Here is a 27,441-nt window from a genome sequence, read left to right as displayed (position 1 = left end):
AAAGCAGCATGCGCCTGCCGCAGGTGTGACTTCAGGCAGGAGAGGTCTTCAGCTGGCAGGGCTTCGCATCCCCACCAGCCAGGAAAGCAGAGGGGTCCTGAGATGAAAGAGAGGGGGTCAAGGCCACCCGAGACCCCTCCCAAGGCTACGTCACCGGTAGGAACCAAATGTGATTATCCCATGACAGCACTTTGGTGGTCAATATGAAATGGTTTCAACACCAAAATCACCATCATAAATTGGCAAACTCAGTACAGAAACCACGGATTGCGTAAATATGAAGGCTACATTGGTTGAACTATCCTCTCACCCTTGGAACTGTTTCCCCAATCCCTCTTCCAGAGCAGGGCCAAGGCACACAAGCTGCCTCTCTGGTCAATGTGTTTGTAAGTAGCAGGTTTTAGTATCCACTGCTTTTGTTTCTGGCATTTTACAAGAACAAAAGTTGGGATTGGTGAACCATTTTAAATTAAAAATAATTTACCGAGTCCCTGCCTGAAAGAATTTATCCCTCAGCTTTGAGCAGTTTATTTCGGATTGCACAAGGGAATTTGGGCTAGCAGGACTCTCCCACATTGCTAACGCTATCTGCTGTTATAAATCCTGCACTTTTCCCCAAGTAGTGCTTTCATCAGAGCGAGGCACCACGTGCAAATAAAACACGGGGGCGTTTCTTGTGACAGATCACTGAGGAGTAAAAGAAGTAAAACCTAATAAGTAGCACTTACATTTAAGTGATCTGAACAACCTACCCAAAGTCACGGCGATAAAGAAGGATGAGAGGGAGCTGTTACAATTTACAGTTTGGGAGTTAGTGCAATATGTAAATCAGGGCTGCTAAATTACTGTGACTAATTGTGTGGTGCCAGGGGCACAGATCAACCCCCATAAACCAAATAAAAATGAGTTCTCAGCTGTGCTCAGACCAGCAAAGTCAGACGCCTTCAGTGGGGGTTTTCTACCAGCTGGCCAACCCAGGAGCAGAAGTTGGAGACCACTGCTGGCCCTGACCTAGTACCTTTGTTGTGGAAAATTGTCACTGGACGTCTCTGAATGAAAGAAGTGACCTGTGACCTGAAGATACAGTTAGATGGCAAGGGGGGAGGGGGGCAGAGATAATACAATGCCTCATTACAAAAGACACCTCATTTTTTCAGACTATATTCATATACTGTACCAGTTTCAAGCATGGTAAGCATGTAGCAAGCAGACTAGTCTGAATCCTGTTGGTCAGGCCTTAATTTCTGGAATGCAATTCTACCCTTTCTTTCCAGAGCCCTGAGCAACAGGGACGATCTGCTTTAGGGTTGTGCACCCCCCAAATTTTTGGTTTACTTTCTTGTGCTATTTATGGGAATTTTAAAAATGTGTGCATTTTGTTTTTCAAATTTTGAAGCTGTATTGGAAAGTGTGCATTATTCATGGATAGCGTGCACTGTTTGCAAAGAGTTGGCACTATTTCCAACACAGGAAAAAACCTCAAAATTTAATTTTTTGCAGCCATTTCAGCCTAAAAATTACATGAAATGATATGGGAAATTTTGCTGACGTTTCATGTGTTGTTTCAAATGAATGCACATTCCTATTCTGCTCCAACCATTCCTGGCAGCCTGCAGGGAAAAGAAAGGGAGGGAGTGAACCTGGAGCAGAGCAGAGAAAGTCACTTGGGGCTCCAGTGCTCAAAACTTTGAAAATACCACTGAACAGCCCAGAGGAAAAACGCCCTAATGCTCATCACTAATGAAATGCAAATATAGGCACACTCATAGCGTTGAGCACGTCATCTGCCTCCAATACTATAATATCTTTTTAAAATTATTTTATTATACACAATCTTTAAAGCAATTTTAAAAGTCAAAATCAGCAATCCCACAAAGCTCCCGATGCCCACTTCAAAAACAGCATGGCATTTCGGTTCCACAGAACCTGCTTCTGGGGTGATTTCAAACCAGGTCACCGAACGATACTACAACCGTAACACTCAAGCAGCAACTGTTAAAAAGACGCAGATCTGGAATAGCTTTGGGCTATAGGAGATCTCATGGCCGATGTAATTGCTATATAATACCTCCAAGCTAGATTTACTTCAGAGAGTTTTCCCTGTTGATGATCAGAATTTTTGAGTAGTCTTACATGGTTTCCACCACGTTTGCTTGATTAGAACACTCCTTTTCATTGTTTCAAGTTCAGAAACCCAAATAGTGGCACCATTTCATGCTACCAATCCCAGGGCAAGCAGTTGCGTCCCTATATTTGTCTCAATAGCAGACCATGGCCTTTTCCTCCAGGAACTTGTCAAAACCTTTTTTTTCAACCCAGATACACTAACTGCTGTTACTATATCCTCCGGCAATGAGTTCCAGAGCTTAAAAAAATATTTCCTCCTATTTGTTTTAAAAGTATTTCCATGTAACTTCCCTGAGTGTCCCCTAGTCTTTGTAGTTTGGAATGAGTAATAAACTTTCTGTATTTTGTGCTCATTTTTCTACACAGGATATCCTGGTTCCTGATGGGTTCATCCTAACTGTTGTTGTAATCTGCCTTGAGAAGCCTGTTGTTATTAAGATGGAATATATTGAAATTAATTTAACTCTCCTTTTATTGGGGCACATAGAATCACATTTTCACCTCACCTCTTTTGTAGACGTTTACATTTTAGATACACAAACGGATTATTCTCTTTTGAGCATGTTGCAGGGACAAGTGGTTTTCATAAGACAAAATAATAAAAATATTTTGTTTCATGCAGATCTCTCATTTGTTTAAACATAACTTAATGGCCTCTTTTACAAAGTGGGGGTATCCCTACCACCACTTTGCCACGCAACAACTGAGCACTACTGCCAGGCTATCACAGGAGCCTGATGGTACTGCCTGCCCCCCCGTGTGCCATTTCTGGTGCATCAGATTTAAAACAATTTTTACGCCAGAGGCTTACTCAGTGATAATCCGGCAGCGCTAGGGTAGCATGGGAGCCTTTACCACTTCCTAAATAGGTGGCGGTAAGAGCTGTCCCGGAAAATAGTGGCAACATTTCATGCTACCAATCCCAGGGCAAGCAGTTCCTTCCCTATATTTGTCTCAATAGCAGACCATGGACTTTTCCTCCAGGAACTTGTCAAAATCTTTTTTCAACCCAGATACACTAACTGCTGTTACTATATCCTCCGGCAATGAGTTCCAGAGCTTAACTATTTGAGTGAAAAAATGTTTCCTCCTATTTGTTTTAAAAGTATTTCCATGTAACTTCCCTGAGTGTCCCCTAGTCTTTGTACTTTTGGAATGAGTAATAAGTGGGCTTACCGCTTGCTCTTCCGGGACGACCGCTGGCCCAACGCAGCCACCAGCGGTAGTCCCACCCTGAGCATGCGCCATTTCTGGGGGGGGGGGGGGGGGGGGAAGAAAACCCTTGGAAATGACTCGTGTAGCCGTGCGCTGCCTGGTTACCACTGGGCTAGCACGGGATCCCTTATCACCACCTCAATGGGTGGCGATAAGGACTCCCTGCCACATGGCCATGCGGTAAGAATTATCTCACCTCATGGCCATTTTTTCGTGGGGGAGGGGGGGGGCTTTTACCGGCTGCAGAAAAACAGCCTTAGTGCAGGTGCCCTTTTCCCCACAGCTTGGTAGAAGGGCCCCAAAATATGTTTTTTTGGGTGAATGCAGAAAGTATACCTTGTTTTGCACAGGCTGGTATGTGTTGATTCAGAATTGGACAATTTTTTAAAATATAAACTAAAATAATCAGTTGTGTGTGTGTTTTTTTTTTCCTTTCAGGTCATTTAAAGCTTTGCTGCTGCTGAACGTTCAGTACTTCTGAAAGGAAATCAGGGTTACAACAGGAAAACAAAGTTCTTCATTTACACATGTAAGAGGTAAGCAACAGAGGCAATGATTTTGGTTTTTTTTTTTCATGTATACACTGGGTCCTGATGGGGAATTATTTATTTTATGTGGATGTAGCTAATGCCCTTTCAGTGGTAGCTCAAGGCTAGTTACAATCAAGTTACAGTTCAAGTTTGTAGTTGAGGCAACAGAGGGTTAAGTGACTTGCTGAAAGCCCCAAGCAGTAACGGAAGGATTTGAACTGAGCTTTTCTGGTTCTCAGTCTGCTGCTTAGGCCCTGCTTCTCCACTCCTTCAGGAAGGATCTCCCTCTTGGGAAGGAGGTGATGTTCATTTGGTCTTTGGCCTCTCTTCAACACTATGATTTGGCAACTAGCGCATGAGAACTGAATTAAGAGCCTTAATTTATTCTATGAGCACTGGAGGGCATTGACTTTTACTCAAAGCCAACACTGACATTTGATGATAACAGGCATAATGCTGGCTTATAAAGAATTCTCCCTTGTGCATCTACATAGAAAATTTCATTTAAAGCACAGAAATCCTCTATTACCATCAACTCTGGGTGGAATCAAGGTAGCAATTATTGCATATGTCTGTGCAGCACAGGCTGGGTAAAATAAATTACAGAAATGATGAAATATTAAACATATTGCTCCTGGTCAAATAACAAGTGACACTGGTGGGAGTCATAATTGGGGCTTTAGGTCACACAGCTCCTTGTGATTAACAGTTGGCCATTACTCAAATAGGGTTTTAGTGAACAATTATGAGCCTAAATACTAACGGATCAATGTTCAACCAGGGTGGCCAGCATTTTATTTAGCACTGGCTGCTATCCAGATGGAAAAACAGTAAAAAAAAAAAAATGCTGCTTTATCTAGATATTCAATTAGCTGATTGAATAGTGCTGTTTGCCAGATAATTCTTATCGCTGCCCAAGCTCCACCTTGTCACTATCCAGGTAGTATCAAGGTGATGTGTAAATATATTTGTCAGCATTATCTAAATAATGCCACAGAACATCCACAGAAGCCATGATCTGGATAAATGGCTTTGACTATTGCCCCATAGGTATCCTGCTTATTGCATTCATAGATAACTGCTCTGCTGCTTATTTGGGGGGTGGGGGTGGAGAGAAGATCTTTCATTTTGGGACTAGCTCCATAGGTAAACAGCAGACTAATTAGGGATATTATATAAATAATATTGAGATGTGCTACCAAGTGTTCAAATGAATACAACTGGTTCTAAATTGGAAAAGGAACAAGCATTCAGCATTTTCGAAGTGAATCATGTAAATGCAATCAGCTTGAAAATAACAGGACTTCAGCATGTTGTGAGGAAAAATTAAAATGTTTACCAAGGTGCTGGTCTTCCTCAAGAAACCACAGCCTTTGGCCAAATACATGCAGAGTTGCTTTCTATGCAGGCTATAAGAATAGGCCTATACTTTTTTTTTGTTACATTTGTACCCTGCGCTTTCCCACTCATGGCAGGCTCAATGCGGCTTACATGGGGCAATGGAGGGTTAAGTGACTTGCCCAGAGTCAGAAGGAGCTGCCTGTGCCTGAAGTGGGAATCAAACCCAGTTCCTCAGGACCAAAGTCCACCACCACCCTAACCACTAGGCCACTCCTCCACTGACCAACCAAGCTCATCCCATCAGTCACTATACCGTTATGCTCCCAAGGAGGATGTCAACATGAACAGCCAGCTGGCTAGGTCACTTTATTACATATCTTTGCTTGTCATTCATGCTTCTCTTTATGCTTCAGCATCTACTGTGAGATAATGACCCCTGGCCTGCTGCTGGAACCATTGAATTTGGCCTGTTGCGGTCAATTATCTTAAAAAATATGCCAGCAGAGGATATTCAGTTGTACATCTCACCAGTGGCGTAGCCACAGGTGGGCCTGGGTGGGTCAGGGCCCACCCACTTAGGGTTCAGCCCCACCCAACAGTAGCACAAGCTCTGCCAGCTGAAGACTTCCCCCTGGTGGTAATGAAAATGCTACTCTCCAAGATACCGGCACCTGCGCATGCTCAGTTTTCAGTGCATGGCTGCTGCAGACTACCAAGGTGGAGAGAAGCATTTTCCCACCAGCTGAGATATTTTTTTGGCGCGGGGGGGGGGGGGGGGGGGGGGGGGAGAACATTTGGTACCCACCCCCACTTCTTGCCTAGGCCCACCCAAAATCTGCTGTCTAGCTACGCCCTTGCATCTCACTGAGAGATAGTTTGTATCAGATATGATGGATTCACTACAGTTTAGGCAAGCAACATGCATCAGAATATTCTCCATAAAAACTGATGCCTTTGCAGATTATAATCTCAGAAAGCATAAAAACAATATTAACAGCCCAAGGTCCTATGAGTAGGAATTAAGATGTGCAGGTCAGTGTGGCTCATGTTTCACCAGTATTTTAGAACAGAATCTGCCACCGTAGGGCCTGTTATGAAATACAGGAGTAGACATTAATGCTCCAGGTGTGTCCACCATAAACATTCATTTTAGAAACGTAAATGTATATAATACCAACAGCACATAACTAGTTATCTTTCTGACCTTACAAACATAACGGGTTATTATGTCAAAGCTATTTGCTTGCCATTTTGGCATGTGGGGGTGGGGGACAAAAAACACCGGGGGATTGAGAAGGCAACCTCCCAACTCTTTCAGTGAGTGCAGCTCAATACCAGCTGTTTACCAGATCCTAAGATGCTAGGTAACAGGTGTAACTCCCAACATCGATCTTTTAGGACATAGATGTTTCGTCCTTTTCTGAAATGAGGAATGTCTATGAACTTCTCATGCCTTTGCCATTTGCACACAACTGGCTTTTTAACATGGGGATTTTGATGTTTATTTGCCAGTTTATGCATGTATCAAATGATGAATAGGGCTTATAAAATGGGGGTCTAACAAGGCTGAAATTATGATAATTAATTGATAACAGGTACATTTTCAAAGGGACTTACACGTTTACCAAACAGTTAAGTCAGCTGTCAATTTTCAGTAGCCATACAGACAGCGACAGGCTGAAAATCCATTTAAACCTGCCACTATCTATTTAACAGAGAAGCAGAGTTAGGGTAGAGAGGGGGGTGGAAAGCCAAACTGATTTATTATATTTATATCCTGCTTGATCTTACAATTCTCAGTTATTCACAATAAAACAAAAACATACATAATCGCGTCAACGCATAAAAACAAATAAACACTAAACAGCTATAAATTCGTCCTTTTTTACATTCAAAAACCACTCCAAATAGTACACATAATCACTACTCCCCACAATAAAAAATCCTACAATCTCACAATGTACGATTCTTAATGCTGCCCATATATTTGTTCAAAGAACATTCAAACGCTTTTTAAATACTCCAAGGGTCTCAACCTTCCTCAGTATTAAAGGTAGCCTGTTCCATAATGCAGGTCCTGCTACTTTAAAAGTTTAAAAGCAATCCTTTTTTTTCTAATCACTTGATATGAAGGGATCTCAATTAAAGATTTAGATGCTGCCTGTAAAGGTCTAGATGGTTGATAAATCCTTAGACTTGCTGCAATCACTGGAGAAATCATGTTATTCAAAACTTTAAAAACCAGCAATATAAAATCCATTTATCTTGTTGAGATTGTTTTCTTCTAATATTGTTTTAATGTACAATCATCTCTGTTTTACTGTTTTGCAAGTGACCCTTGTAAAATGAAAAAATTATAAATAAATGATTAAATAATAAAACAAAAACAAAAAAAAAAACCAGCAATATGATTTTAAATGTAAACTCTATACTCCATTAGTGGTGTTCTTTCTTAAATGTTTTTTTTTGTGGTAGGTTTCTGATTTATTTTGAGAATATAAAGCTTCTGTAGATGAGAGATCTCATGGCCTCAATGATTAATACTAGTACTATCCATTTCTTTTTCAAAAGTTTCTTTCTTAATTTAGCTACTTTTTAAGATACAAGAGCCTATTATCAAAGGTTTATTCCCATTTTGTGCCTGTGGGTTAAGGTGATAATTCTGTAAATTGGTGCCTCATTTTAATTGGCACAAAAAGGCACGCTTAGCACCAATTCTGTAACAGTTTAAGGGTGTGCCTAAGCCTTTATACAATACTAGTGCAAAGCCACATTGCTGTGCCAAAAATTAAGGGTGCCCGTTTACAACATTGCTTCAGGTACAAAACTTAGATTGTGAGCCCTCCTGGGACAGAGAAATATCCAGAGTACCTGAATGTAACTCACCTTGAGCTACTACTGAAAAAGGTGTGAGCAAAATCTAAATAAATAAATAAATATACTGAATATTCACTTGCAAAATGGATAATTTACGTGTTTAGGTCTGTTGAAAGACAACTGGAACAGAAGACTAGCCTGTATCGGTCCATGGTGCTACCGCACCTAGAGTATTGTGTTCAATTCTGGTTGCCGCACCTCAAAAAAGATATAGTGCAATTGGAAAAGGTGCAGAGAAGGGCGACAAAGATGATTAAGGGGATGGAACGACTTTCCTATGAGGAAAGGCTAAAGCGGCTGGGGCTCTTCAGCTTGGAGAAAAGGCACCTGAGGGGTGATATGATAGAGGTCTATAAAATAATGAGTGGAGTGGAAAAGATAGATATGGAGCGTCTGTTTACGCTTTCAAAAAATACTAGGACAAGGGGGCATGTGATGAAGCTGGAGTGCAGTAAGTTTAAAACAAATAAGAGAAAATTTTTCTTTACTCAGCGTGTAATTCGACTCTGGAATTTGTTGCGGGGGGAATGTGGTTAAGGCAGTTAGCTTAGCAGAGTTTAAGAAAGGTTTGGACGGCTTCCTGAAGGAAAAGGCCATAGAATGTTATTAAAGGAACGTAGGGAAAAATCCACTATTCCTGGGACAAGCAGTACAAAATGCTTTGCTCCATGGAGCTTGTCGGGTGATTGTGACCTGGATTGGCCACTGTCGGAGACAGGGTGCTGGGCTAGATGGACCTTTGGTCTGTCCCAGTGTGGTAATGCTTATGTCTTAGAAAAGCAGGCTGAGAACCAGTGAAGGTAGGGTTCAAATCTCATTGTGGCTCCTTGTGATCTTAGGCAAGTCATTTAACCCTCAATTAGATCAGGTACAGACAGACTGTAACCTCTTGAGATACAAATGAAGTGGCAAAAGCTAAATCCAATTAAATAAGTATAGCTGCCAAACCACTACATGTCTGCTCAGTCTACTGTTTCAGCCTGTAGGGCTGGCACCCCAAGCATTTTCAAAATTCATGTGTTAATCTTATGCATCATTTATTAGTAAAATATTATTTGGATTTAGCTCACACATTTTCATTGGTTGCACAAGGCAAGTTATTTCAGGTACAAGAGGTATTTCTTCCCTAGACAGTTCACAATCTAAGAGTATAATTTACCAAATCTGGTCTCTTATTTGTGCTTATGGGAAAAATGCTTAGTAAAGAAGGCCCCGAGGCAACAGACAGTGAAGTATCTTGCCTTGGGTCACAAGGATCATCAGCAGGATTTGAAACCTAGTTTCTCCTGTTCTCAGGCTGCTGCTCTAAGCACTTCCATTCATGCTGATGAATTTTGAAAAGGACCATGCAGCCAGAACTGTGTGTGCTACATGCCAGGAGTGTCACTGTCATACAGCAGCCAAGGCACGGGATAGACATTTTTTTTTGTCCACAGATACTGTTACTGATTTTTATCCCATTTTTGCATTGGTGTAAGACAGACAATACCTGCATTTAAGTCTTTGATTATAGTGCATGGGCTGTCCATTCCTACAAGGAGGAGGAAGCACACATGATCAGAAGCAAAACAGAAACAAAATGGAGCTTTTACAAAGTTTGTGTGAGTGCCATTCTTACAAAACATCAACAGTAAGCATAATAATTTAAAACACTTCACTTAAGTGGCAAAACACTGGCTGCAGCTTTATTTAAATCACATAAATATACACTTCTTATAAAATACTCAATTTGAACTTTCATTTACCCCAACGCTAGTCGGTATCGAACTAGCCACTCCCTCTGTTATCACACTTTAAATTTCAAATACCCGATCCGTGGTGTCGCAGGAGCGTGCACCAAAACCTTGTGATGGTAACACACACAAACTTAATATGGCCTTCACTGAGCCAAACTTATTCAACAATATGTACCCAACCCTTCATACTGTATCATCCACGTCTTTTCCCGCAATCCTAGATGCGACTGCAGCCCTTCAACTATTTGATTACTATCATATCCCAACACCACCTTAACAACACTTTAGCCTTTCACCCTCATCTGCACTGCCTCTTTCCTGCCCCCAAATCCATGACATTCCAATCCCACAAACTGCCCCTCCCTTCCCTATTTCCAATCCCATCTCCCCCGATTCCCAGTCACTTTCTCAGCCAATCCTAATCAATAATAACCCAAATAACTACTACCAATAGTTCCTCACTCTTACCCCTCCCTATATTCTCCCCACCTCTAACATTTTTACCTATACTCTTCCACACCATCCCTACATACATCTGACTGGCTCAAGGTTGCTCAGCCAATGTTATCTCCCCCCCACCCACTAAATCAGAAGGGGCTTCCTTATCCTAAAAACAGACCTAATGGCAGGAAAGGAGAAGTGGTCATGGGAGATATTTCAATCTCTTGATAGCACTTGGAACAGTGTGCTTGAATGATTTGAAAATAATAATTAAAAAGGTTCATCTTTAGTCTATAGTTGTTGCTTTTGTCCCCTACCACCCACTGATTAATCCCAAAGAAATGGCAGACCTCTTAATATTTAATAGTTTTGACTGTAGAATTCGATCCTGTGGAAGCCTGGCAGATGAATTAACACTTCAGTTCTTGCTTGAGAGAATACCAGCTTGTTCCAAGGGCATACCCTGGAATTCCCAGCATATTTTGGTGTATACCAAATATAGCATATCAACCATTCTAGCCTTGCAATACAGCTGAGACATATAGAGGAAGGAAAGAGATGCCTCATCGAGTCTTATTGCTATAGGTGCAACTGAAATTGGTTTAAAAGGGAAAATACAGCAACTGTTTATCTCCCTGTCAGAAACAATCCAATTCTTTTTACATCTTTTCAAAGGAGTTTCTTTCACTTTCAAATCCATTTCCACTGATGCATGCCACACGATTAACTCATAATTATATCCAGTTTGGATACTGCATGCCATCTGAGTCACTGACATTTAGCAGGAGAAGCAGTTAAAAGCAAAATAAAACCAGTTGCCAGCGCTGGAAAACACTGAAGATGAAATTATTTTTGGAAATGTATAACAAACCCAACAAGAAATATTTCCCTGCCATATACTGTCTATTATTTTCTATTTTATGCCACCTTTTCCTCCCAACCCAAACAGGCCAATTCTAAGAATTGGTGCCTCAGTTTAGGCACCCCAGTCCCTTGCACACAGCACCAGTTCTGTAATGGCATCTTGGCACCAAGAATGAAGCGAAGTAGTAAATTTAAAACAAACATGAGAAGACATGTCTTCACTCATCGTGTAATTAAACTCTGGAATTCGTTGCAAGAGAATGTGGTAAAAGCAGTTAGCTTAGCAGGGTTTAAAAAGGTTTGGATACTTTCCTAAAAGAAAAGTCCATATGCCTTAATGGCTTGAGGAAAATCCACTTCTTATTTCTAGGATAAGCAATATAAAATCTATTTTACTGTTTTGGGATCTTGCCAGGTACTTGTGACCCGGATTGGCCACTGTTGGAGACAGGATACTGGGCTTGATGGACCTTCAGTCTGTCTCAGTATGGCAATGTTTATGTTCTTAGAATACTAGCATATGTTGACATTGGTGCACCCGTTTAGGTACCCCCTCAGGCATAAGCTGGTGTGACTAAATGCACCAAGTAATGTGTATAATTTATAGTATTCTATAAACTACATGCATAACTGGGAGACAGGTCTCTTGCCCACCCATGTTCTGTCCACATGTATGACCCCCTTGCAGTTAGACACTATGGCACTCAGGTGCTACCTTAAAAAATTGAGCCTAGTGTACAAAAGGAACTTGTTAACTAATGATGCCCTTGAAGTGTGTAAGTGGCACATACCTCTAGATGCCAGTTTATAGAATTACTCTGAAAGTGATTTACATCATAGTAAAACAGAATGCATCACATATAAAGTAAAACAGGGAAACTCCTCTGCGTGAAGTCCAAGACTGCACAATGGTGATATTGGCTCCAAGGCATTTTTTTTGCACACATTTGGCATCTGTGTATTCAACACATTTCCTTTTGGGCATCATTAATTTCTAATTTGTTCAGCAACAGATATTGTATTTTTGACCTCTGAGGCAGGCGGTTCTTACCACTGAAAGCCAGCCCCATGTCAGGTCTTTGGTGCAATAAAGGAATTGTGACAGACACTCTCTTCTTCTTTCTTTATATATAAAGTCACAAACAATAAAAATGTATCTGATACTGACCTACTCCATTCCCTACGAGATAAGCTGTACCACATAATTAAGAATTATGATGCCCTAATACAATTTCCTAGCATATAATTTTCGATACAAAATAAACACTTCCCTTGGCCCCAGCAAATGGTACAAAATAAATTCCCATCAGATAGGTCAACATACAAGTAGCAAATACAATACCTTACATTAAATACTAACCCCCAAGATTGTCTTGCTCACATTCCAATAAAAGTAAATTCCCCCATAGCTCTACCTGTTAACTACCAGCTACTCCTTCTTCAGGTCTAAAAGTCATTCATCACATCACTGGAAGGGCAGGGTCTCAGCAGCACCAGGACCAGGTCATTGATGGACCACAGCAGCCAGAAGGAATACTAGTTAACAGGCAGGGGGAAACTTGGTGGAAGGGGCTCCTTTTTTCTTTTAAACTAGACTTTGTTGCTCTCCCTCCCTCCTCCTAGGGTGGCTTTCTTCTTGATGGTGGCAGCTGCTGACATCACCAGAGGGGCAGGGCTTCAGCAGTATTGGGACCAGCTCATGTGTTCACAGAAGGAACAAAACCATTCAAAACACTGAAGATGGGAGGACTCTGTGGATGGTATATGCCCCTTTCTCAGTTTTCCAGATGCCTTAGCCCAAGTTCCAAACTAGTTTTCTGAGTTGTTCTAGGATTCCTTTGCAGTTGGCTGACTAACCCTCTTATGTTAAAACTTATACTTGCCAGAGTGCCTACTCTTGGGAATGCGGCAAAAACTGCTTAAAAAAATAATCAGATGTCCTGTTAGTCTACAGAAATTATAAGTTTTTGCTTCTTTTACTTTTTTTTTGTAACAGAAATTTCTTAGTGTTCACAAAAGTTTTTCCCCTCTAGAGATTACAGGAACTGGTGTAATCTATTTGTATGAGTGAAATGTCAAAGAAAAATACTGCAGTTAAATATACAAAATGATAGTCCTCTATGGGAAAAATAAAAAATATAAAGAATAGATTTGGTTTCTGAAGGAGTAAGGAATACCACATGCAGCTTGAAGAAGAAGGAGGAAAAAAAGAAAAGCATAACATGTCAGAAATGACTGCTAGGTATGAGATCCAGAGAATTATACGTTAATTCTCGTCTTTGGATGTTTCTACAAAAAATGTGGGATAATTGGAACAACATGAGAATGCAAAGAAATGTCTCGCTGACACTTTCTAATTGTATATAATTAGGGAAAGTGTAAACAACATGACATACAATCTCACCACTAAAGATAGCGTTGTAAAGTATGTCAAAAGAATTCCTGAGTTTATTGACTAACAGGCGTTGAAATCAACTGTTAACACACACACTAATCAGCAATTTTAATGCAGGGGGTGTTGGGAGATTTAACATCTGATTTCCAGAGAAGCATACCTTTATTTATTAAATTGTGTATAACTAGCAGGTTTTACTGCAGTTGGTAATGCATTAGTGTTATTACTGGTAGTAACTCTAGTCCCATTTGAGGCTAAGATCCACATACTCTCCCCATTATCGATTTAACGACACCTTCTTGAGGCTGGGGCATTCTATTTTAGCACTACCCGGGAAGAGGGACATTTTAATGCAAAACATATTAATTCACATGATTTGCATAAACCCATTTTAATTACTATTCTGCATGTACTTGTATGTGACAACACTTGACTTTTTTTAAATTAGTAAATTTCCACAGTAAAATGTCTAAATAATGCCAACATGCATTTGTGTGTAATACTGCAAGTTAATAAACATTTAATACATGATTACCCACTCCAGTAAATAGGCCTCTAAATGGAGGAGTAGCCTAGTGGTTAGTGCAGTGGGCTGGATCCTGGGGAACTGGGTTCAGTGCTCACTGCAGCTCCTTGTGACCTGGGCAAGTCACTTAACCCTCCATTGACCCAGGTACAGAAACAGATTGTGAGCCCAGCAGGGGCAGAGGAAGTACCTTCATAGAATATGTAAACTGCTTTGGTTGTAACCACAGAAAGTCAGTATATCAAGTCCATGACCCTTTATATTTTGCCTACTTATAATGGGCCTGGAGCACATCTCTCACAGATACTTAAAAGGTATTAATATGCTAACTAATCTTTTTCCGGGATGGGCAAAGTCAGGAAATACTTTTTCACAGAAAGGGTGGTGAATGCCTGGAATGCTCTCCCACGGGATGTGGTGACAACAAAAAACAGTGATGGAATTCTACAGTCTGGGTCCTGCAAATGGCAAAACAGATCAGGATCAAGGTTGGAATGGGCGGCAACAACTCCAGTAGTTGGGAAGTAGGACCAGTGCTGGGCAGACCTGTATGGTATGTGCTCCAAATTTGGCAGGGAAAGACAGAGATTAATGAAGAAGTGGAACCTGTGCAGATTGCCAGATTCAACTCTGGCCACCCTGTTGGGCAGACTAGATGGACCAATACAGGTCTTTATCTACCGACATAATATTTTATAGATTAGGAAATGAGAAATTTTACTATCCTTGAGGCACAGCTCCCAAGTCCGGGCCCTTCCTCTTTCCTCAGAAGAGGGCCTCAGTCAGCAAACAACAGGGACTTCTAACACCTGACTGTACACTTGTCCCTCTCAAAAGACGATTTTTAAGTGTCTAGCCTAGAAAGGATCAAAAGCATTGAAGAACATTCTTTCTTAGCTTAAAATGAAAATTCATGCTACCATAGCCCCAAGTAGAGGCCAATTCTGATTAAGATGGAAAAACTAAAGACAAGGTCTTAAAAAGTGCTGTGATGTACTATGTACATACTGGGAAATGATAGGAGTCATATGTGCGCAGCATATTGTAAACGTGAGCTTTTTTTTTTTAAAGGTGCAACTTAGGATAATTACGAAGAGGGATGTTGTGAGAATTGAGGCATAGATCTAATGCAATGCTGTACAATAATGATGGGCTACATCCTTCGGTGATGGGAAAAAGGATCCTTGGGGAGAAATTCAGACAGTAGGTTTCTAGACATTTAAACTAGAAGGCGGGGGTGACAAAAGGAAACAAGGGAATTCGGAAAGTCACCCCCAGAATAAACTTGATGGCAGAAGGAAAGGTCATCTAAATACAGAAAACCACCTAAACTCTCTATGCAGATGGAAAGCAATGAGCACAAATGCTCGTAGCCTAGGTAAAAAGGTTCAAGACTTGCAAACCCTGATGTTTGAAGATAACTTGGATATTGTTGCTATTAAAGAGATGTGGTTCAATGATTCCCATAAATGAGATGCGACTATACCGGGCTATAATCTTTTTGGAAAGGATAGAAAGGGCTGAAGGGGTGGAGGACTGGCGCTGTATGTGAGAGACAATATAAGAGCGGCTGAAATGCGGGGCACCTGGGGAAAGGAAGCTTTATGGATGGTCCTGAAAAGAGAAGATGGAACCTGTATCCACACAGGGGTTATCTACAGACCTCCGGCACAAACAGAGAAGCTAGACAAGGATCTGATAGAAGATATTCAAAAGATTGGTATGAAAGGGGAGGTGCTACTGATGGGAGATTTCAACTTGTCTGATGTGAATTGGAACGTCCCGTCTGCGGAATCGGAAAGAAGTCGGGAGATTGTGGACGCCTGTCAAAGTGCCTTACTCAGACAAATGGTGATGGAACCCACGAGGAAGGGGGGTCAATGCTGGATCTAGTGCTCATGAATGAAGTGTTTCTAATATCCGGGTGGGTGCCCACCTATGTAATAGTGATCATCACACCATATGGTCTGATATAAGGGCGAAGGCGCACTGTGGACGCACAAAACTAAAGTACTAGATTTCAGATGTACTGATTTTGATAAAATGGGGGAATACCTGAAAAAGGAGCTGTTGAAGTGGGAAGGCGTAGGAGAAGTGGTACATCAGTGGTCAAAGCTGAAGGCTGCTTTAAATATGGCGACTGATCTTTACGCAAGGAAAGTAAACAAAACCAAGAGAAACAGGAAGCCTATATGGTTTTCCAACCAAGCAGCTGAAAAAATAAGAGCAAAAGAGGCTTTGTTCAAGAAATACAAAAGAACACAACGAGAGGATCACGGAAAAGATTATCAGATTAAATTCAAAGAAGTGAAGAGGGAAATACAGCTAGTGAATGAGTGAGCGGAAGAAAAAAATGGCTAAAGATGTAAAGAGAGGTGACAAGACCTTTTTCAGATATATTGGAGAAAGGAGAAAAGATAGGAATGGAATTTCGAGACTGAAAGGTAATGAGAATGGTTATGTGGAAAGTGAGGATAAAGCGAATGCGCTAAACAATTACTTCTGTTCGGTGTTCACGGAGGAAAATCCTGGAGAAGGACCGCAGTTGGCTGCAGAAGGAATATTTGGGAATGGAGTGGATACTGCGCCGTTTATGGAAGAAAGAGTTTATAAACAGCTGGAGAATCTGAAGGTGGACAAAGCTATGGGGCCGGATGGGATACATCCCAGATACTGAGGGAGCTCAGGGAGGTCCTGGCGGGACCTCTTAAATGTTTATTTAATAGATCTTTGGAGATAGGAGAGGTTCCGCGAGATTGGAGATGAGTGGATGTGGTCCCTCTTCACAAAAGTGGAGACAGGGAAGACGTGGGAAACTAGACTAGTAAGTCGCATGGTGGTGGTAGGAAAAGTAATGGAGTTGCTGCTGAAAGAAAGGATAGTTAACTTTCTAGAAGACAACGGGTTACAGGACCTGAGGCAACATGGCTTTACATCCTGCCAAACGAATCTCATTGACTTCTTTGACTGGGTGACAAAAGAAATGGATGAAGGCTGTGCGCTAGATGTAATCTACTTGGATTTCAGCAAAGCCTTTAATACGGTCTCCCACAGAAGACTCGTGAATAAGCTGAAAGGGCTGAACTTAGGACCAAAAGTGGTGAACTGGATAGAAAACTGGTTGACCGACAGATGGGAGGGTGGTGGTAAATGGAATTTGCTTGAAGGAAAGGATGGTGAGCAGTGGGGTTCCTCAGGGGTTGGTGCTGGGGCACATTTTGTTTAATATATTTGTGAGAGGTATTGCTGAAGGGTTGGAAGGAAAGGTTTGCCTTTTTGCAGATGATACGAAGATAGCCAATAGAGTGGATACCCTGGTGGGGGTAGAAATGATGAGAAGGGATCTCTGAAAGTTAGAAGAATGGTCGAGGGTCTGGCAGTTAAAATTTAATTATAACACACTAAAACTCCAGTAGCTGTTTTTGAAATATTTCAAAAACAGCTACTGGAGGTTTAGTGTGTTATAGTTACTTTATCACTCCGGTATTATATTTACATCCCCTAATTAGGTGGATTAGTTAAAATTTAATGCCAAGAAGTGCAGAGTGATGCATTTGGAGTGTAGAAACCCAAAAGAGAGCTACTGAATAGGAGGGGAGAGATTAGCAAGCTCGACTCAGGAGAGAGACCTTGGGGTTTTGGTGTCGGAGGATATGAAGGTGAAGAAACAATGTGACAAGGCGACGGCCGTGGCTAGAAGGATGCTAGGTTGCATAGAGAGGAGTATAACCAACAAAGAAAGGAGGTGTTGATGCCCCTCAACAAGTCGTTGGTGAGGCCCCACTTGGAGCATTGTGTTCAGTTTTGGAGGCTGTATCTGGCTAAAGACATAAAAAGACTGGAAGCGGTGCAAAGAAAAGCTACCAAAATGGTATGGGATTTGCGTTGCAAACCGTATGAGAAACTTGCCGACCTGAACATGTATACCTTAGAGGAAAGGAGAAACAGGGGTGACATGATACAGATGTTCAAATATTTGAAAGGTATTAATCTGCATTCAAACCTTTTCCGGAGACGGGAAGGTGGTAGAACTAGAGGACATGAATTGAGAATGTAGGGGAGCAGACTCAGGAGTAATGTCAGGAAGTATTTTTTCACGGCGAGGGTGGTGGATACGTGGAATGCCCTTCCACAGGAGGTGGTGGAGATGAAAATGGTAATGTAATTCAAACATGCATGGGATAAACACAAAGGAATCCTGTTTAGAAGGAATGGATCTATGGAATCTTAGCAGACATGGGTGGCAACACCAGCATTTGGAGAATAAAACCGGTGCAGGGCGGACTTCTACGGTCTGTGCCCTGAGAAAGGCATGGACAAATCAAACTCGAATATACATATAAAGTATTACATACCATTTAAAATGAGTTATCTTGTTGGGCAGAATGGATGGACCCTTCAGGTCTTTGTCTGCCATCATTTACTATGTTACTATATATCTACATAAACACATATATATATAGTCATGCAGTTGGGCTGCAAAAAGACAAGGGAGCGACAATACAACACAGGGGGTACATTTCTTTTGTACACAAGAGTGCAATCTTAAGGTGGCAAACCAGATAAAGTGATGGGAAAATTAAGGAGAATATTTGGATGTTTAGAGAAAGGAATGGCAAGCAGGCAAAAGTGATATTGTTTCTGTATAAGTGGTGAGAAATCATTTGCACTACTGTGTGCAATTCTAGAGACCACACCCATACCTTCAAAAGAATCTAAACCAGATAGTTTATCCAGAGGGAGACTACTCAAATGTCAACAGTATCTCCTATAATAAGTATATTGATTCTCATATGGATAGGATGGCTTCTTGGATGCCAACTGTTAACCTAAAGTAGATGATAATGTCTGTAGAGTGGTGTGATGATTCTTCATGAGATCTGCAGTCCTTTACTTTGTCAAAGATCCAGATTTTGCCAGAACATGGTAAATCTACTAAATTGTCATGGGCATCCTCTCAAAGAGCTGATGCCTTTGACCATGTCAACTGTCTCTCACCTATCATAAATGATATGAGCATTTTGACACAGGTGCCTGCATAAGTAAATCTAATCAAGTATTCCCCACAACATACATGAACAGCTATTGTGCTTTTCAGTGGATCGATGAAGTAGATCAGGTAAAACAATCTGATCTGGGCTCCTCTTCTTGTATCACAAAAGGTATCTCCTTAGCCAGCTTTCTAACAAAGGCTGAATAAAAAAAGATATTCGCAAAGTGTAGGTGACAGATGTGATGGCAGTGGGAGCAAATGTGGCAAAGAATGATTCATCTCTCCTGACAATGAGATGTGGGTGGTTCATTTTCTTTTCAGTTGATTTTCTTAGATTAATTGCATCTGAATTTCTGAATAAGAAGAGTGATCTCTGGCATGGTAGTGAATGACTATCTGTCATTCCATCCTGTAAAAGGTGAAAACAGATTAAAAAAAAAAAATCTCTGGATTAGGAGTTACTTCTTCTGAAGTTTTGGTTTAGTTTTCATTTCTGTACAGTAAATTTTAATAAATTCTTCCAAGTATAATGTTCTTTCTTCCTGTAGTTGACATCCCGGTGCAAAGCTGACAATTCTGCATGTCATAGTGAGATCCCAGGCACGTGTGGCCCTCTTCATGAGTATATAGTATGAAGCATGTTTCAACCACAGTAGCACTTTTTGAAACCCAGCTTTGGAAAGTTCTATTAGAAAAACCTGAATGGAATGAAAAAAAGCCAAAAATTCATTCAGACACCAGCATAACAAGTAAAGAAGCAGCAGCATGGGGAAGTACATGGATGTCCAGTAAAATCTTCTAGGTTTCTCTGAGCTCAGAGAGCCTGTGTCAGCACCATCAGATGACATCAATCATTTCTGTGGCAAAATCCATCCTGCTTCTTGAGGGAGAACTGTCAACTCGAATGTGTGCAGAAGCCACTCCCAGAGGTGGTGAGAGCCAGGTCTTATCTTTATATTATTTAGACATTGCCTTATATGATCACACTGTAATGAACAAAGTCAGGCCTGCAAATACAACAGCTTTTGGAAACTTTAGATGGTTTTCTACTATTCAAAAAAAAACAAAACAAAAAAACATCAATTTGAACACTTGGCAAAGTGAAAGTTAATAATAATAATAATTAGGCCATAAACATTGCTGGCAAGATTTCTGTTTCTGTCACTTTATTTTTGATATTGCTACACAGGAACATAATATTTACAAATATACAGAGAAACACTGCAAAATAAGAGAAATTAATTTACAAAGACTGAAAACTCTCCAGAGAGATCCAGGCCTGAAAAGTATTATTTGATTCTAAAATTCTGGGTGTCTGGGAGGGAAGGTACTGTCTTCTTTATCTCTGATAAAGGTACATGTTCCAGGTGAGCCGTGCTCTGGAGTTTACAGCCATGAAGAAGCAACTTCTTTTCATGCAGGTCTTTCAGTGCTAGGTTAGTGCTGAACTCAGGAGGCACTGGTTTGCATATTTTTGGAAGCTGCAAGCATGGCTCGGACTTTGGCCATGAGATCCTGAAAGAAAGGGGGAAAACACATTAGATATGTTCTCTGGTTCTGCAGTAGAGATTCTCTTCTGAAGGCCTTTGAGCAATGCATCAGTTCTCTGGCCTATCGCCAGTGATAATCTGAACTCAAATTGGCTCATAGACACACAAACACCAGCGTATTTCCTTTGACTACAAACTGAGCAATAAAAAAATTCAATTGCAGGCTCTGCATGGTACCAAAAAAACGCTACATAGTCTGGGCTACTCATAGCACAAATCAAAGTATAATACCAGAGCAAAGTAATTATGAAATGGTGCTCAGAACTGTTTATGGGAATAAAGGGGCAATGTGAACATTCACAAACTGAATACTGAAGAGCAGATTCTCAGCACTATTCAAAGATCATGTCCACCCCCCCCCCCCCCCCAAAAAAAAGCCCATGAAACTGATGACAATTTTCTATGCAAAATAAATTAGTAAGACAATGCATGGATATGTCCATTTGACCCAGATTTTGTAGATTTTTCTGTGCTGATCTGGTAGAAAAAGCTTGGAAGATTTTTTTTTTTTTTATTAGTATTATTATTCTGTAAGCCAGACTGATTGAAATGCAACACAGTTTCAACACAGTGTCACAAAGCTTTTCTCATTCTGGTTCCAACATTATCCAGCAAATAGCTTTTAGAAGCCAAAACTGACCATTTTTTCTGCATCCTGTTGCTTTTAACACATAAAAATTAATATACTGAATGCTAACTGAAAAAAATTAAATTGCTATCAACTGTGTGCCTAGTTCTCTCCCACATAAGCTATTGCCATCCTGACAAAGAATGTGTCAGATGACCCCCCCCCCCCCCCCCCCCCCCGATGTATGCAAGCCAGAGAATGCTACATTTGCTCTGGTCTTTGGAAGGTTTTTTATAACACAGGTGTGATAATTGGAATGACATGAGAATGCAGAGAAATGTCTCACTGACACTTTCTCTTTTATGTAATCATGGAAAATGTAAATAATACTGTTTTACTCAGAAGCTAAAGCCAACCTCCTGCAGAGGAGCTTTAAAGCTGAACATTAACCTATAATAGATTTTTGCTTCTGAATTGCAGCAGCCTCTAAAATAGAAGTCTCTCCTGTAACATTCTGTTTTCATTCACAATTTATATTTGATAAAGGACTGAGGGCTCCTGATTGATATCACACACATGTAGAGAGGAACCTCAAACGATGACCAACTGAGGCCCAGAACAAAACTAACTGGATTGGTTATTGGACAGAAAACAGAGGGTAGGGTTAAATGGTCATTTCTCTCAATGGAGGAGGGTGAACAGTGGAGTGCCATAGGGATCTGTATTGGCACCGGTGCTATTTAACATATTTATAAATGATATGGAAATTGGAACGACGAGTGAGGTGATTAAATCTGCAGATGATACAAAACTATTCAAGTTTGCTAAAACACGTGCGGACTATGAAATATTGCAGGAAGACCTTAGGAAACTGGAAGACTGGGTATTCAAATGGCAGATGAAATTTGATGTGGACAAATGCAAGGTGATGCACATTTTTATTTGTTATATTTATATCCCACATTTCCCCACCTATTTGTAGGCTCAATGTGGCTTACATAGTACCGGAGAGGTGTTACAAAGTGATGTTGTGGTAAGATAAAGTTCATGTGGCACAGCCACACTAGGGAATCGTACAACGGAACTAACTTCACCATGCCTATAGGACATACATGATAAATCAATAACTGCTCATTATATCATTGTTGGGTTTATTCTGCACGACTATGAGTAAGTGCGAATTCCCTTGATGCAGCGACTTGCAAAACAGGGGCCTCTGTTTCAATTATGGCAAAGACTTTACCAAGTGAATAGGTAAAGATTTTTCAAGCTGTTTCAGGGGTCCTTTTACTAAGGTGCGCCAAAAAATGGCCTGCACTGGTGTAGACATGTGTATTGGACGCAAGCAGGTCCATTTTTCAACGCACCTGCAAAAAAGGCTTTTTTTTGGCCAAAAATGGATGTGCGGCAAAATAAAATTGGTGCATGTCCATTTGGAAAGAATAATCCGAATCAGTTACCTGATGCTAGGGTTCACCTTGGGGGTCAGAACTCAAGAAAAAGATCTAGGTGTTGGTGTGCGGCAGTGGCCAAAAAAGCAAACAGGATGCTAGGAATTATTAGGAAAGTGATGGTTAATAATAATGTATCGCTCCATGGTGCGTCCGCACCTTGAGTATTGTTTTTAGTTCTGGTTGCTATATCTCAAAAAAGATATAATGGAATTAGAAAAGGTTCAAAGAGTGACCAAAACGATAAAAGGGATGGAACGCCTCTTGTAAGGAAAAGCTAAAGAGGTTAGGGCTCTTCAGCCTGGAAAAGAGATGGAATGAGGGGAGATATGATTGAGGTCTACAAAATCCTGAGTGGTGTAGAACGAGTAGAAGCAAATCAATTTTTTACTCAATCCAGAAGTACAAAGACTAGGGGACACACGAGGAAGTTACATGGAAATACTTTTAAAACAAATAGGAGGAAATACTTTTTCACTCAAAAAATAGTTAAGATCTGGAACTCTGCCGGAGGATGTGGTAACAGCGGTTAGCATATCTGGGTTTAAAAAAGGTTTGGACATATTCCTGGAGGAAAAGTCGATAGTCTGCTATTGAGACAGACATGGAGAAGCAACTGCTTGCCCTGGGATTCATAGTATGGAATGCTGCCACGATTTGGGTTTCCGCTGGGTACTTGTGACCTGGCTTGGTCACTGTTTGGAAAACAGGATACTTGGCTAGATGGATCATTAGTCTCACCAAGTATGACTACTCTTTTCTTATGGATAAAAGGAGTGAATACATCCCACAAATGTCCATGCATCGAGGGCTGGCCACTGGGCAGCTGCTGCCCCCTCACCTTCCTCCTCCCTCAGTCTGTCACTCTCCTGCACTTGTGTGCCGCAACCTGGGCTATCGCCTTAACGCAATCACCCGGGTCCCAACCACAGGAACAGGAGAGAGACAGACTGAGGGAGCAGAACCTTCTGGCACTGGGTCCCACTTGGAGGCCAGGCCTGGGGAATCTTGACCCCCCCCCCCCACCTCTCGGTGGCTCTGATGCAGATAGTAATAACTGGGCAGACTGGATGGGTCAAGGTGGGTCTTTTTTGCCTGTTACTGTTTATGACCACAGCTGTGTTCACAACAGGTAGTGTAAAATAACTAACTGTGAAATACACAAAAACATCTGAACTAAATACGTTGTTGTGTTTGAGGTAGCTGATTCACAAATCAGAAAAGTGAGAGAAAAAAAAGCGAAGTTATTCACCTGTAGCAGGTGTTCTCCGAGAACAGCAGGCCAAGCATTTTCATAGCTGGGTGACATCATCTGACAGAGCCCTGGTGTGGATGCCAACTAGCGAAATTAGTGTAGAATTTTCTAGTGCCATCCCACTGCGCATGCACCTTCCCATCCGATGCGTAAGCGTGGGTCCCTCAGTCATGTAAAATAACAAAAGCATACAACTCCAAGGGGAGGTGGGGAAGGCATGTGAGAATACTTGGCCTGCTGTCCTCAGAGAACACCTGCTACAGGTGAGTAACTTTACTTTCTCTGAAGACAAGCAGGCCACTTGTATTCTCACAGCTGAAAATCCCTAGCTACCAGGCTTACCAAAAACAATGCTAGGATAATAGGGACTCGAAACGTTGAGGCCTCAAAGTCAATTAATGTGTAGCTATTTACATGCTAGTTGTGAAGATGCAGCCTGGAACCAAACAAAACTGGGCCTGGTAGGGAGTGGAGTTGAATTCTAGACATCAAACACATTCTTCAGGACTGCCTGTCTGAACCGACTGTCATGCAAATCTCCTCTATGGAGGCTGACCTCAAGTGGGCTACTGACATAGCCATGGCTCTGATACTATGAGCCATGACATGACCTTCCAGAGTGAGCCCAGCCTGGGCATAAGTGAAAGAGATGCAATCTGTTAGTCAATTAGAAATCATGCATTTGCCGATGGCTACCCCCATCCTGTTTGGGTCATGAGAAACAAAAAGCTGGGTTGTCTATGGGCTTTAGTCCACTCCAGACAGAAGGCCAATGCAGTATGCCCAAGATGGGCGTGTGGTTTTGGGAAAAATGTTGGCTAAATGAATGACTGATTAAGATGGAACTTAGGGTGCGTGTGGAGAACTATTCTATTGTGGTGAAATTTAGTGTAAGGTGGATAAGTTATTAGGGCCTGAAGCTCAGCGACTCTGCAAGCTGAAGTGACTGCCACCAAAAACACGACTTTCCAGCTCAAATACTTCAGATGACAGGAATCAAGTGGCTCAAAAGGAGTTTTCATCATCTGGGTGAGGACATTGAGATCCCATGACAGTTGGAGGCATGCCAATGGGATGACATGCACTGTTGAGGCCACGTGGCCCATCAATCTCAACATTTGCTGAGCTGTGACCTATTTGCTGCTTCAGATCTGCGAGGTGAATTTTGTCAAGGTCTCTGCTATCAGTCATGGAAGAAAAGCCCGAGCTTGCAGTGTATCAAGCAGGGTTCCTTTGTACTTGAATCGATGAACCACAAGTTGGGACTTGGGGTAGTTTATGACGAGTCTTAGTAACTGGAACAGCCGAATGATTAGGTGCACTGAATCTGTCGCTCCCTACTGCGATATGCTCTTGACCAGTCAGTTGTCCAGGTAGGGAAACATATATACTCCCAGTCTGCACAAATATGTAACTTCTGCAAGACACTTGATAAATACCCTGGGACTTAAGCAAGGCCAAATGAGAAAACACTGGGAAGTATTGATATGTGGGTATAGGCATCCTTTAAGGCCAGAGAGCATAGCCAATCTTTTTCCTTAATCATGGGGAGAAGGGTGCGCAGGCAAATCAACATTTCTTTGACAAGGAATTTGTTCAGGGCTCTTAGATCTAGGATTGGATGAAATCCCTTCCTGTCTTCCCTTAGTGGAATGGGTTTGACTGAACTGGCCTGTAGTAGTAGTAGTAGAAGGGCGGAGATTTCCTTTACAAGTACCTGCTTGTGCCGAGAGCTGATGAACGATGCTCTCAGTGGGCAGTTTGGGTCTTTTACGCCAACAAAGGGAGCAACTGAGATGGACTATTTGAAGAACTCACCAGTTGGAGATTACAAGGGGTTACCTAGGCTATCCAGGATGGTTACTTTGAGTGCAGCTATGCTCTCCTGAAGCCAGTCAAAAGCTCATCCCTTGCTTCAACTGGGAAGGCCAGCTGGGACTTCTGAGTAGGGACTGGTGAGGTTGAGAACACTGGACCTGGGGGTTCTAGGCAGAGTGAGAAGGCGGTGGAAACCTACACCTTTGAGAGTAGTAGGGTTGCCACCTAGGCCCACTCGAAAACCTCCTAGACAAAAAGGCTGCAGCGGGCAGACACCATGTGGAAAGGGGGAGAGGGCAGACACAGGATAGAAGAGACGGCAGACGCTGGATGGAAGGGGCAGAGAAAGCAGGCAAACGCTGGATGGATGGAAGGAAGGGAGGGAGGGAGGGAGGGAGGGAGCAGATGCTGGATGGAAGAGAGATTAAAGAGAAGATGAGGAAAGTAGAAACCAGAGACAACAAAGGTAGAAAAAAAGATTTATTATTATATTTTATTTTTTTGCTTTAGGATAAAGTAGTATTGTAGTTGTGGTGATAAACAGAAAATGAAAATAAGGCAATATTTCTATTAGACTAATTTTAATACATTTTTGACTAACTTTCAGAGACCAAAACCCCATCCTCAGGGTCAGGACAGGATACCGTAACAGTATACTGTACTGACCTGAAGAAGGAGGTTTTGGCCTCTGAAATCTAATCGAAAAATGTATTAGTCCAATAAAATGGTATCTTATTTTTCATTTTTTTTGTTTTATTTCTGTTTGTTAATTTGTAAAGTGGTGATTGGTATTTGTCAGTATTTTCACATTTACATGTGCTATCTTTATCTTGCACAGTACTAGGGGCCATGCATCACTGTTTCTGTGGTGCTGCATTGTATGCAGAATCTGACTTGAGGGTTCAGTTTAATTTTTGTCTATATATTTCTGTTTTTAGTTTGTGGTTACTTATTCTATACTTGGTGAGGATGTATCTGTGCTCTATGTGAAAAGGATATGGTTTTGTGTTGGCAGGATCATTTTTACTAATGTCTTGTGTAGTTTTACAATTGGTGTATTGATGTTCTAGTACTCACTGCAATGTTTAAGATGCTGCCTTTTCCTAGGTGTTCTTCTGTATTTTGGTTGTTTTCCTAGGTACACCCTTGTTGTGCGAGTCATGGATTATTATTAAAAAATAATTTTTTCATATAGAGGAGGGGGTGTTAAAAAATGATCGGCCCCGGGTGTCAAATACACTAGGTATGCCACTGCATGGTAGAGAGTCTGAACGCAATATCAAAAGAATCGTATGCACCCCTGGTCAGATACTTTCTACACTCTAGCTGCTTACTGGCCAACTGGCGAAGTTCTGTGTCCTGCTCCTGTGACAGAGAATCCGCTAGACTTAGTGTACTGCGTAGCAAAGACCTGCAAGTAAAGGTTCATGCAGAGCCTGTAGGCCTGGATGCGGGCAAAGAGCATCGAGGCTTGAAATGTTTTCCTCTCAAATGAGTCTAGTGGCTAAGCTTTTCTACCTGGGGGAGCCAGGGCACGAATCCTGGAGTTGGTTCGACAACCAAAATGGTGAGGCAGTTGTGCCCTCTCAAATCCAGGAGCCTTCTGGATATGATTCTGCGTATCCACCTTCTTAGGTGCGACCTGAACTGACAGGGGAGCTTCTCAGTTCTTCCTCAATGCATTTTTAAGGATAGGGTGCAGTGGTACTGTGACGTCTTCTTTAAGAGGAGACTCATAGTCCAGAACAGATAAC

General features: G+C 41.5%; 1 protein-coding gene across 6 annotated transcripts in view; it reads right to left on the bottom strand.

Moving 5' to 3' along the window:
* Positions 1-20,190: 20,190 nt before the first annotated feature.
* SFSWAP (splicing factor SWAP) overlaps positions 20,191-27,441 on the bottom strand; it is a 285,802-nt gene continuing 278,551 nt past the window's right edge. For all 6 annotated transcript variants that reach the window (XM_030217824.1, XM_030217825.1, XM_030217826.1 and 3 more), the window contains one exon: positions 20,191-20,560. In XM_030217824.1, the coding sequence (XP_030073684.1) occupies positions 20,495-20,560 (66 nt within the window). In that variant the 3' untranslated portion in view covers positions 20,191-20,494. The remainder of the gene's footprint in view (positions 20,561-27,441) is intronic.

This window comes from Microcaecilia unicolor, chromosome 11, assembly GCF_901765095.1.
Source record: "Microcaecilia unicolor chromosome 11, aMicUni1.1, whole genome shotgun sequence".
NCBI lineage: Eukaryota > Metazoa > Chordata > Amphibia > Gymnophiona > Siphonopidae > Microcaecilia > Microcaecilia unicolor.
The sequence above is the reverse complement of the archived record's forward strand: the minus strand, read 5'-3'. Positions and strand labels throughout refer to the sequence as shown.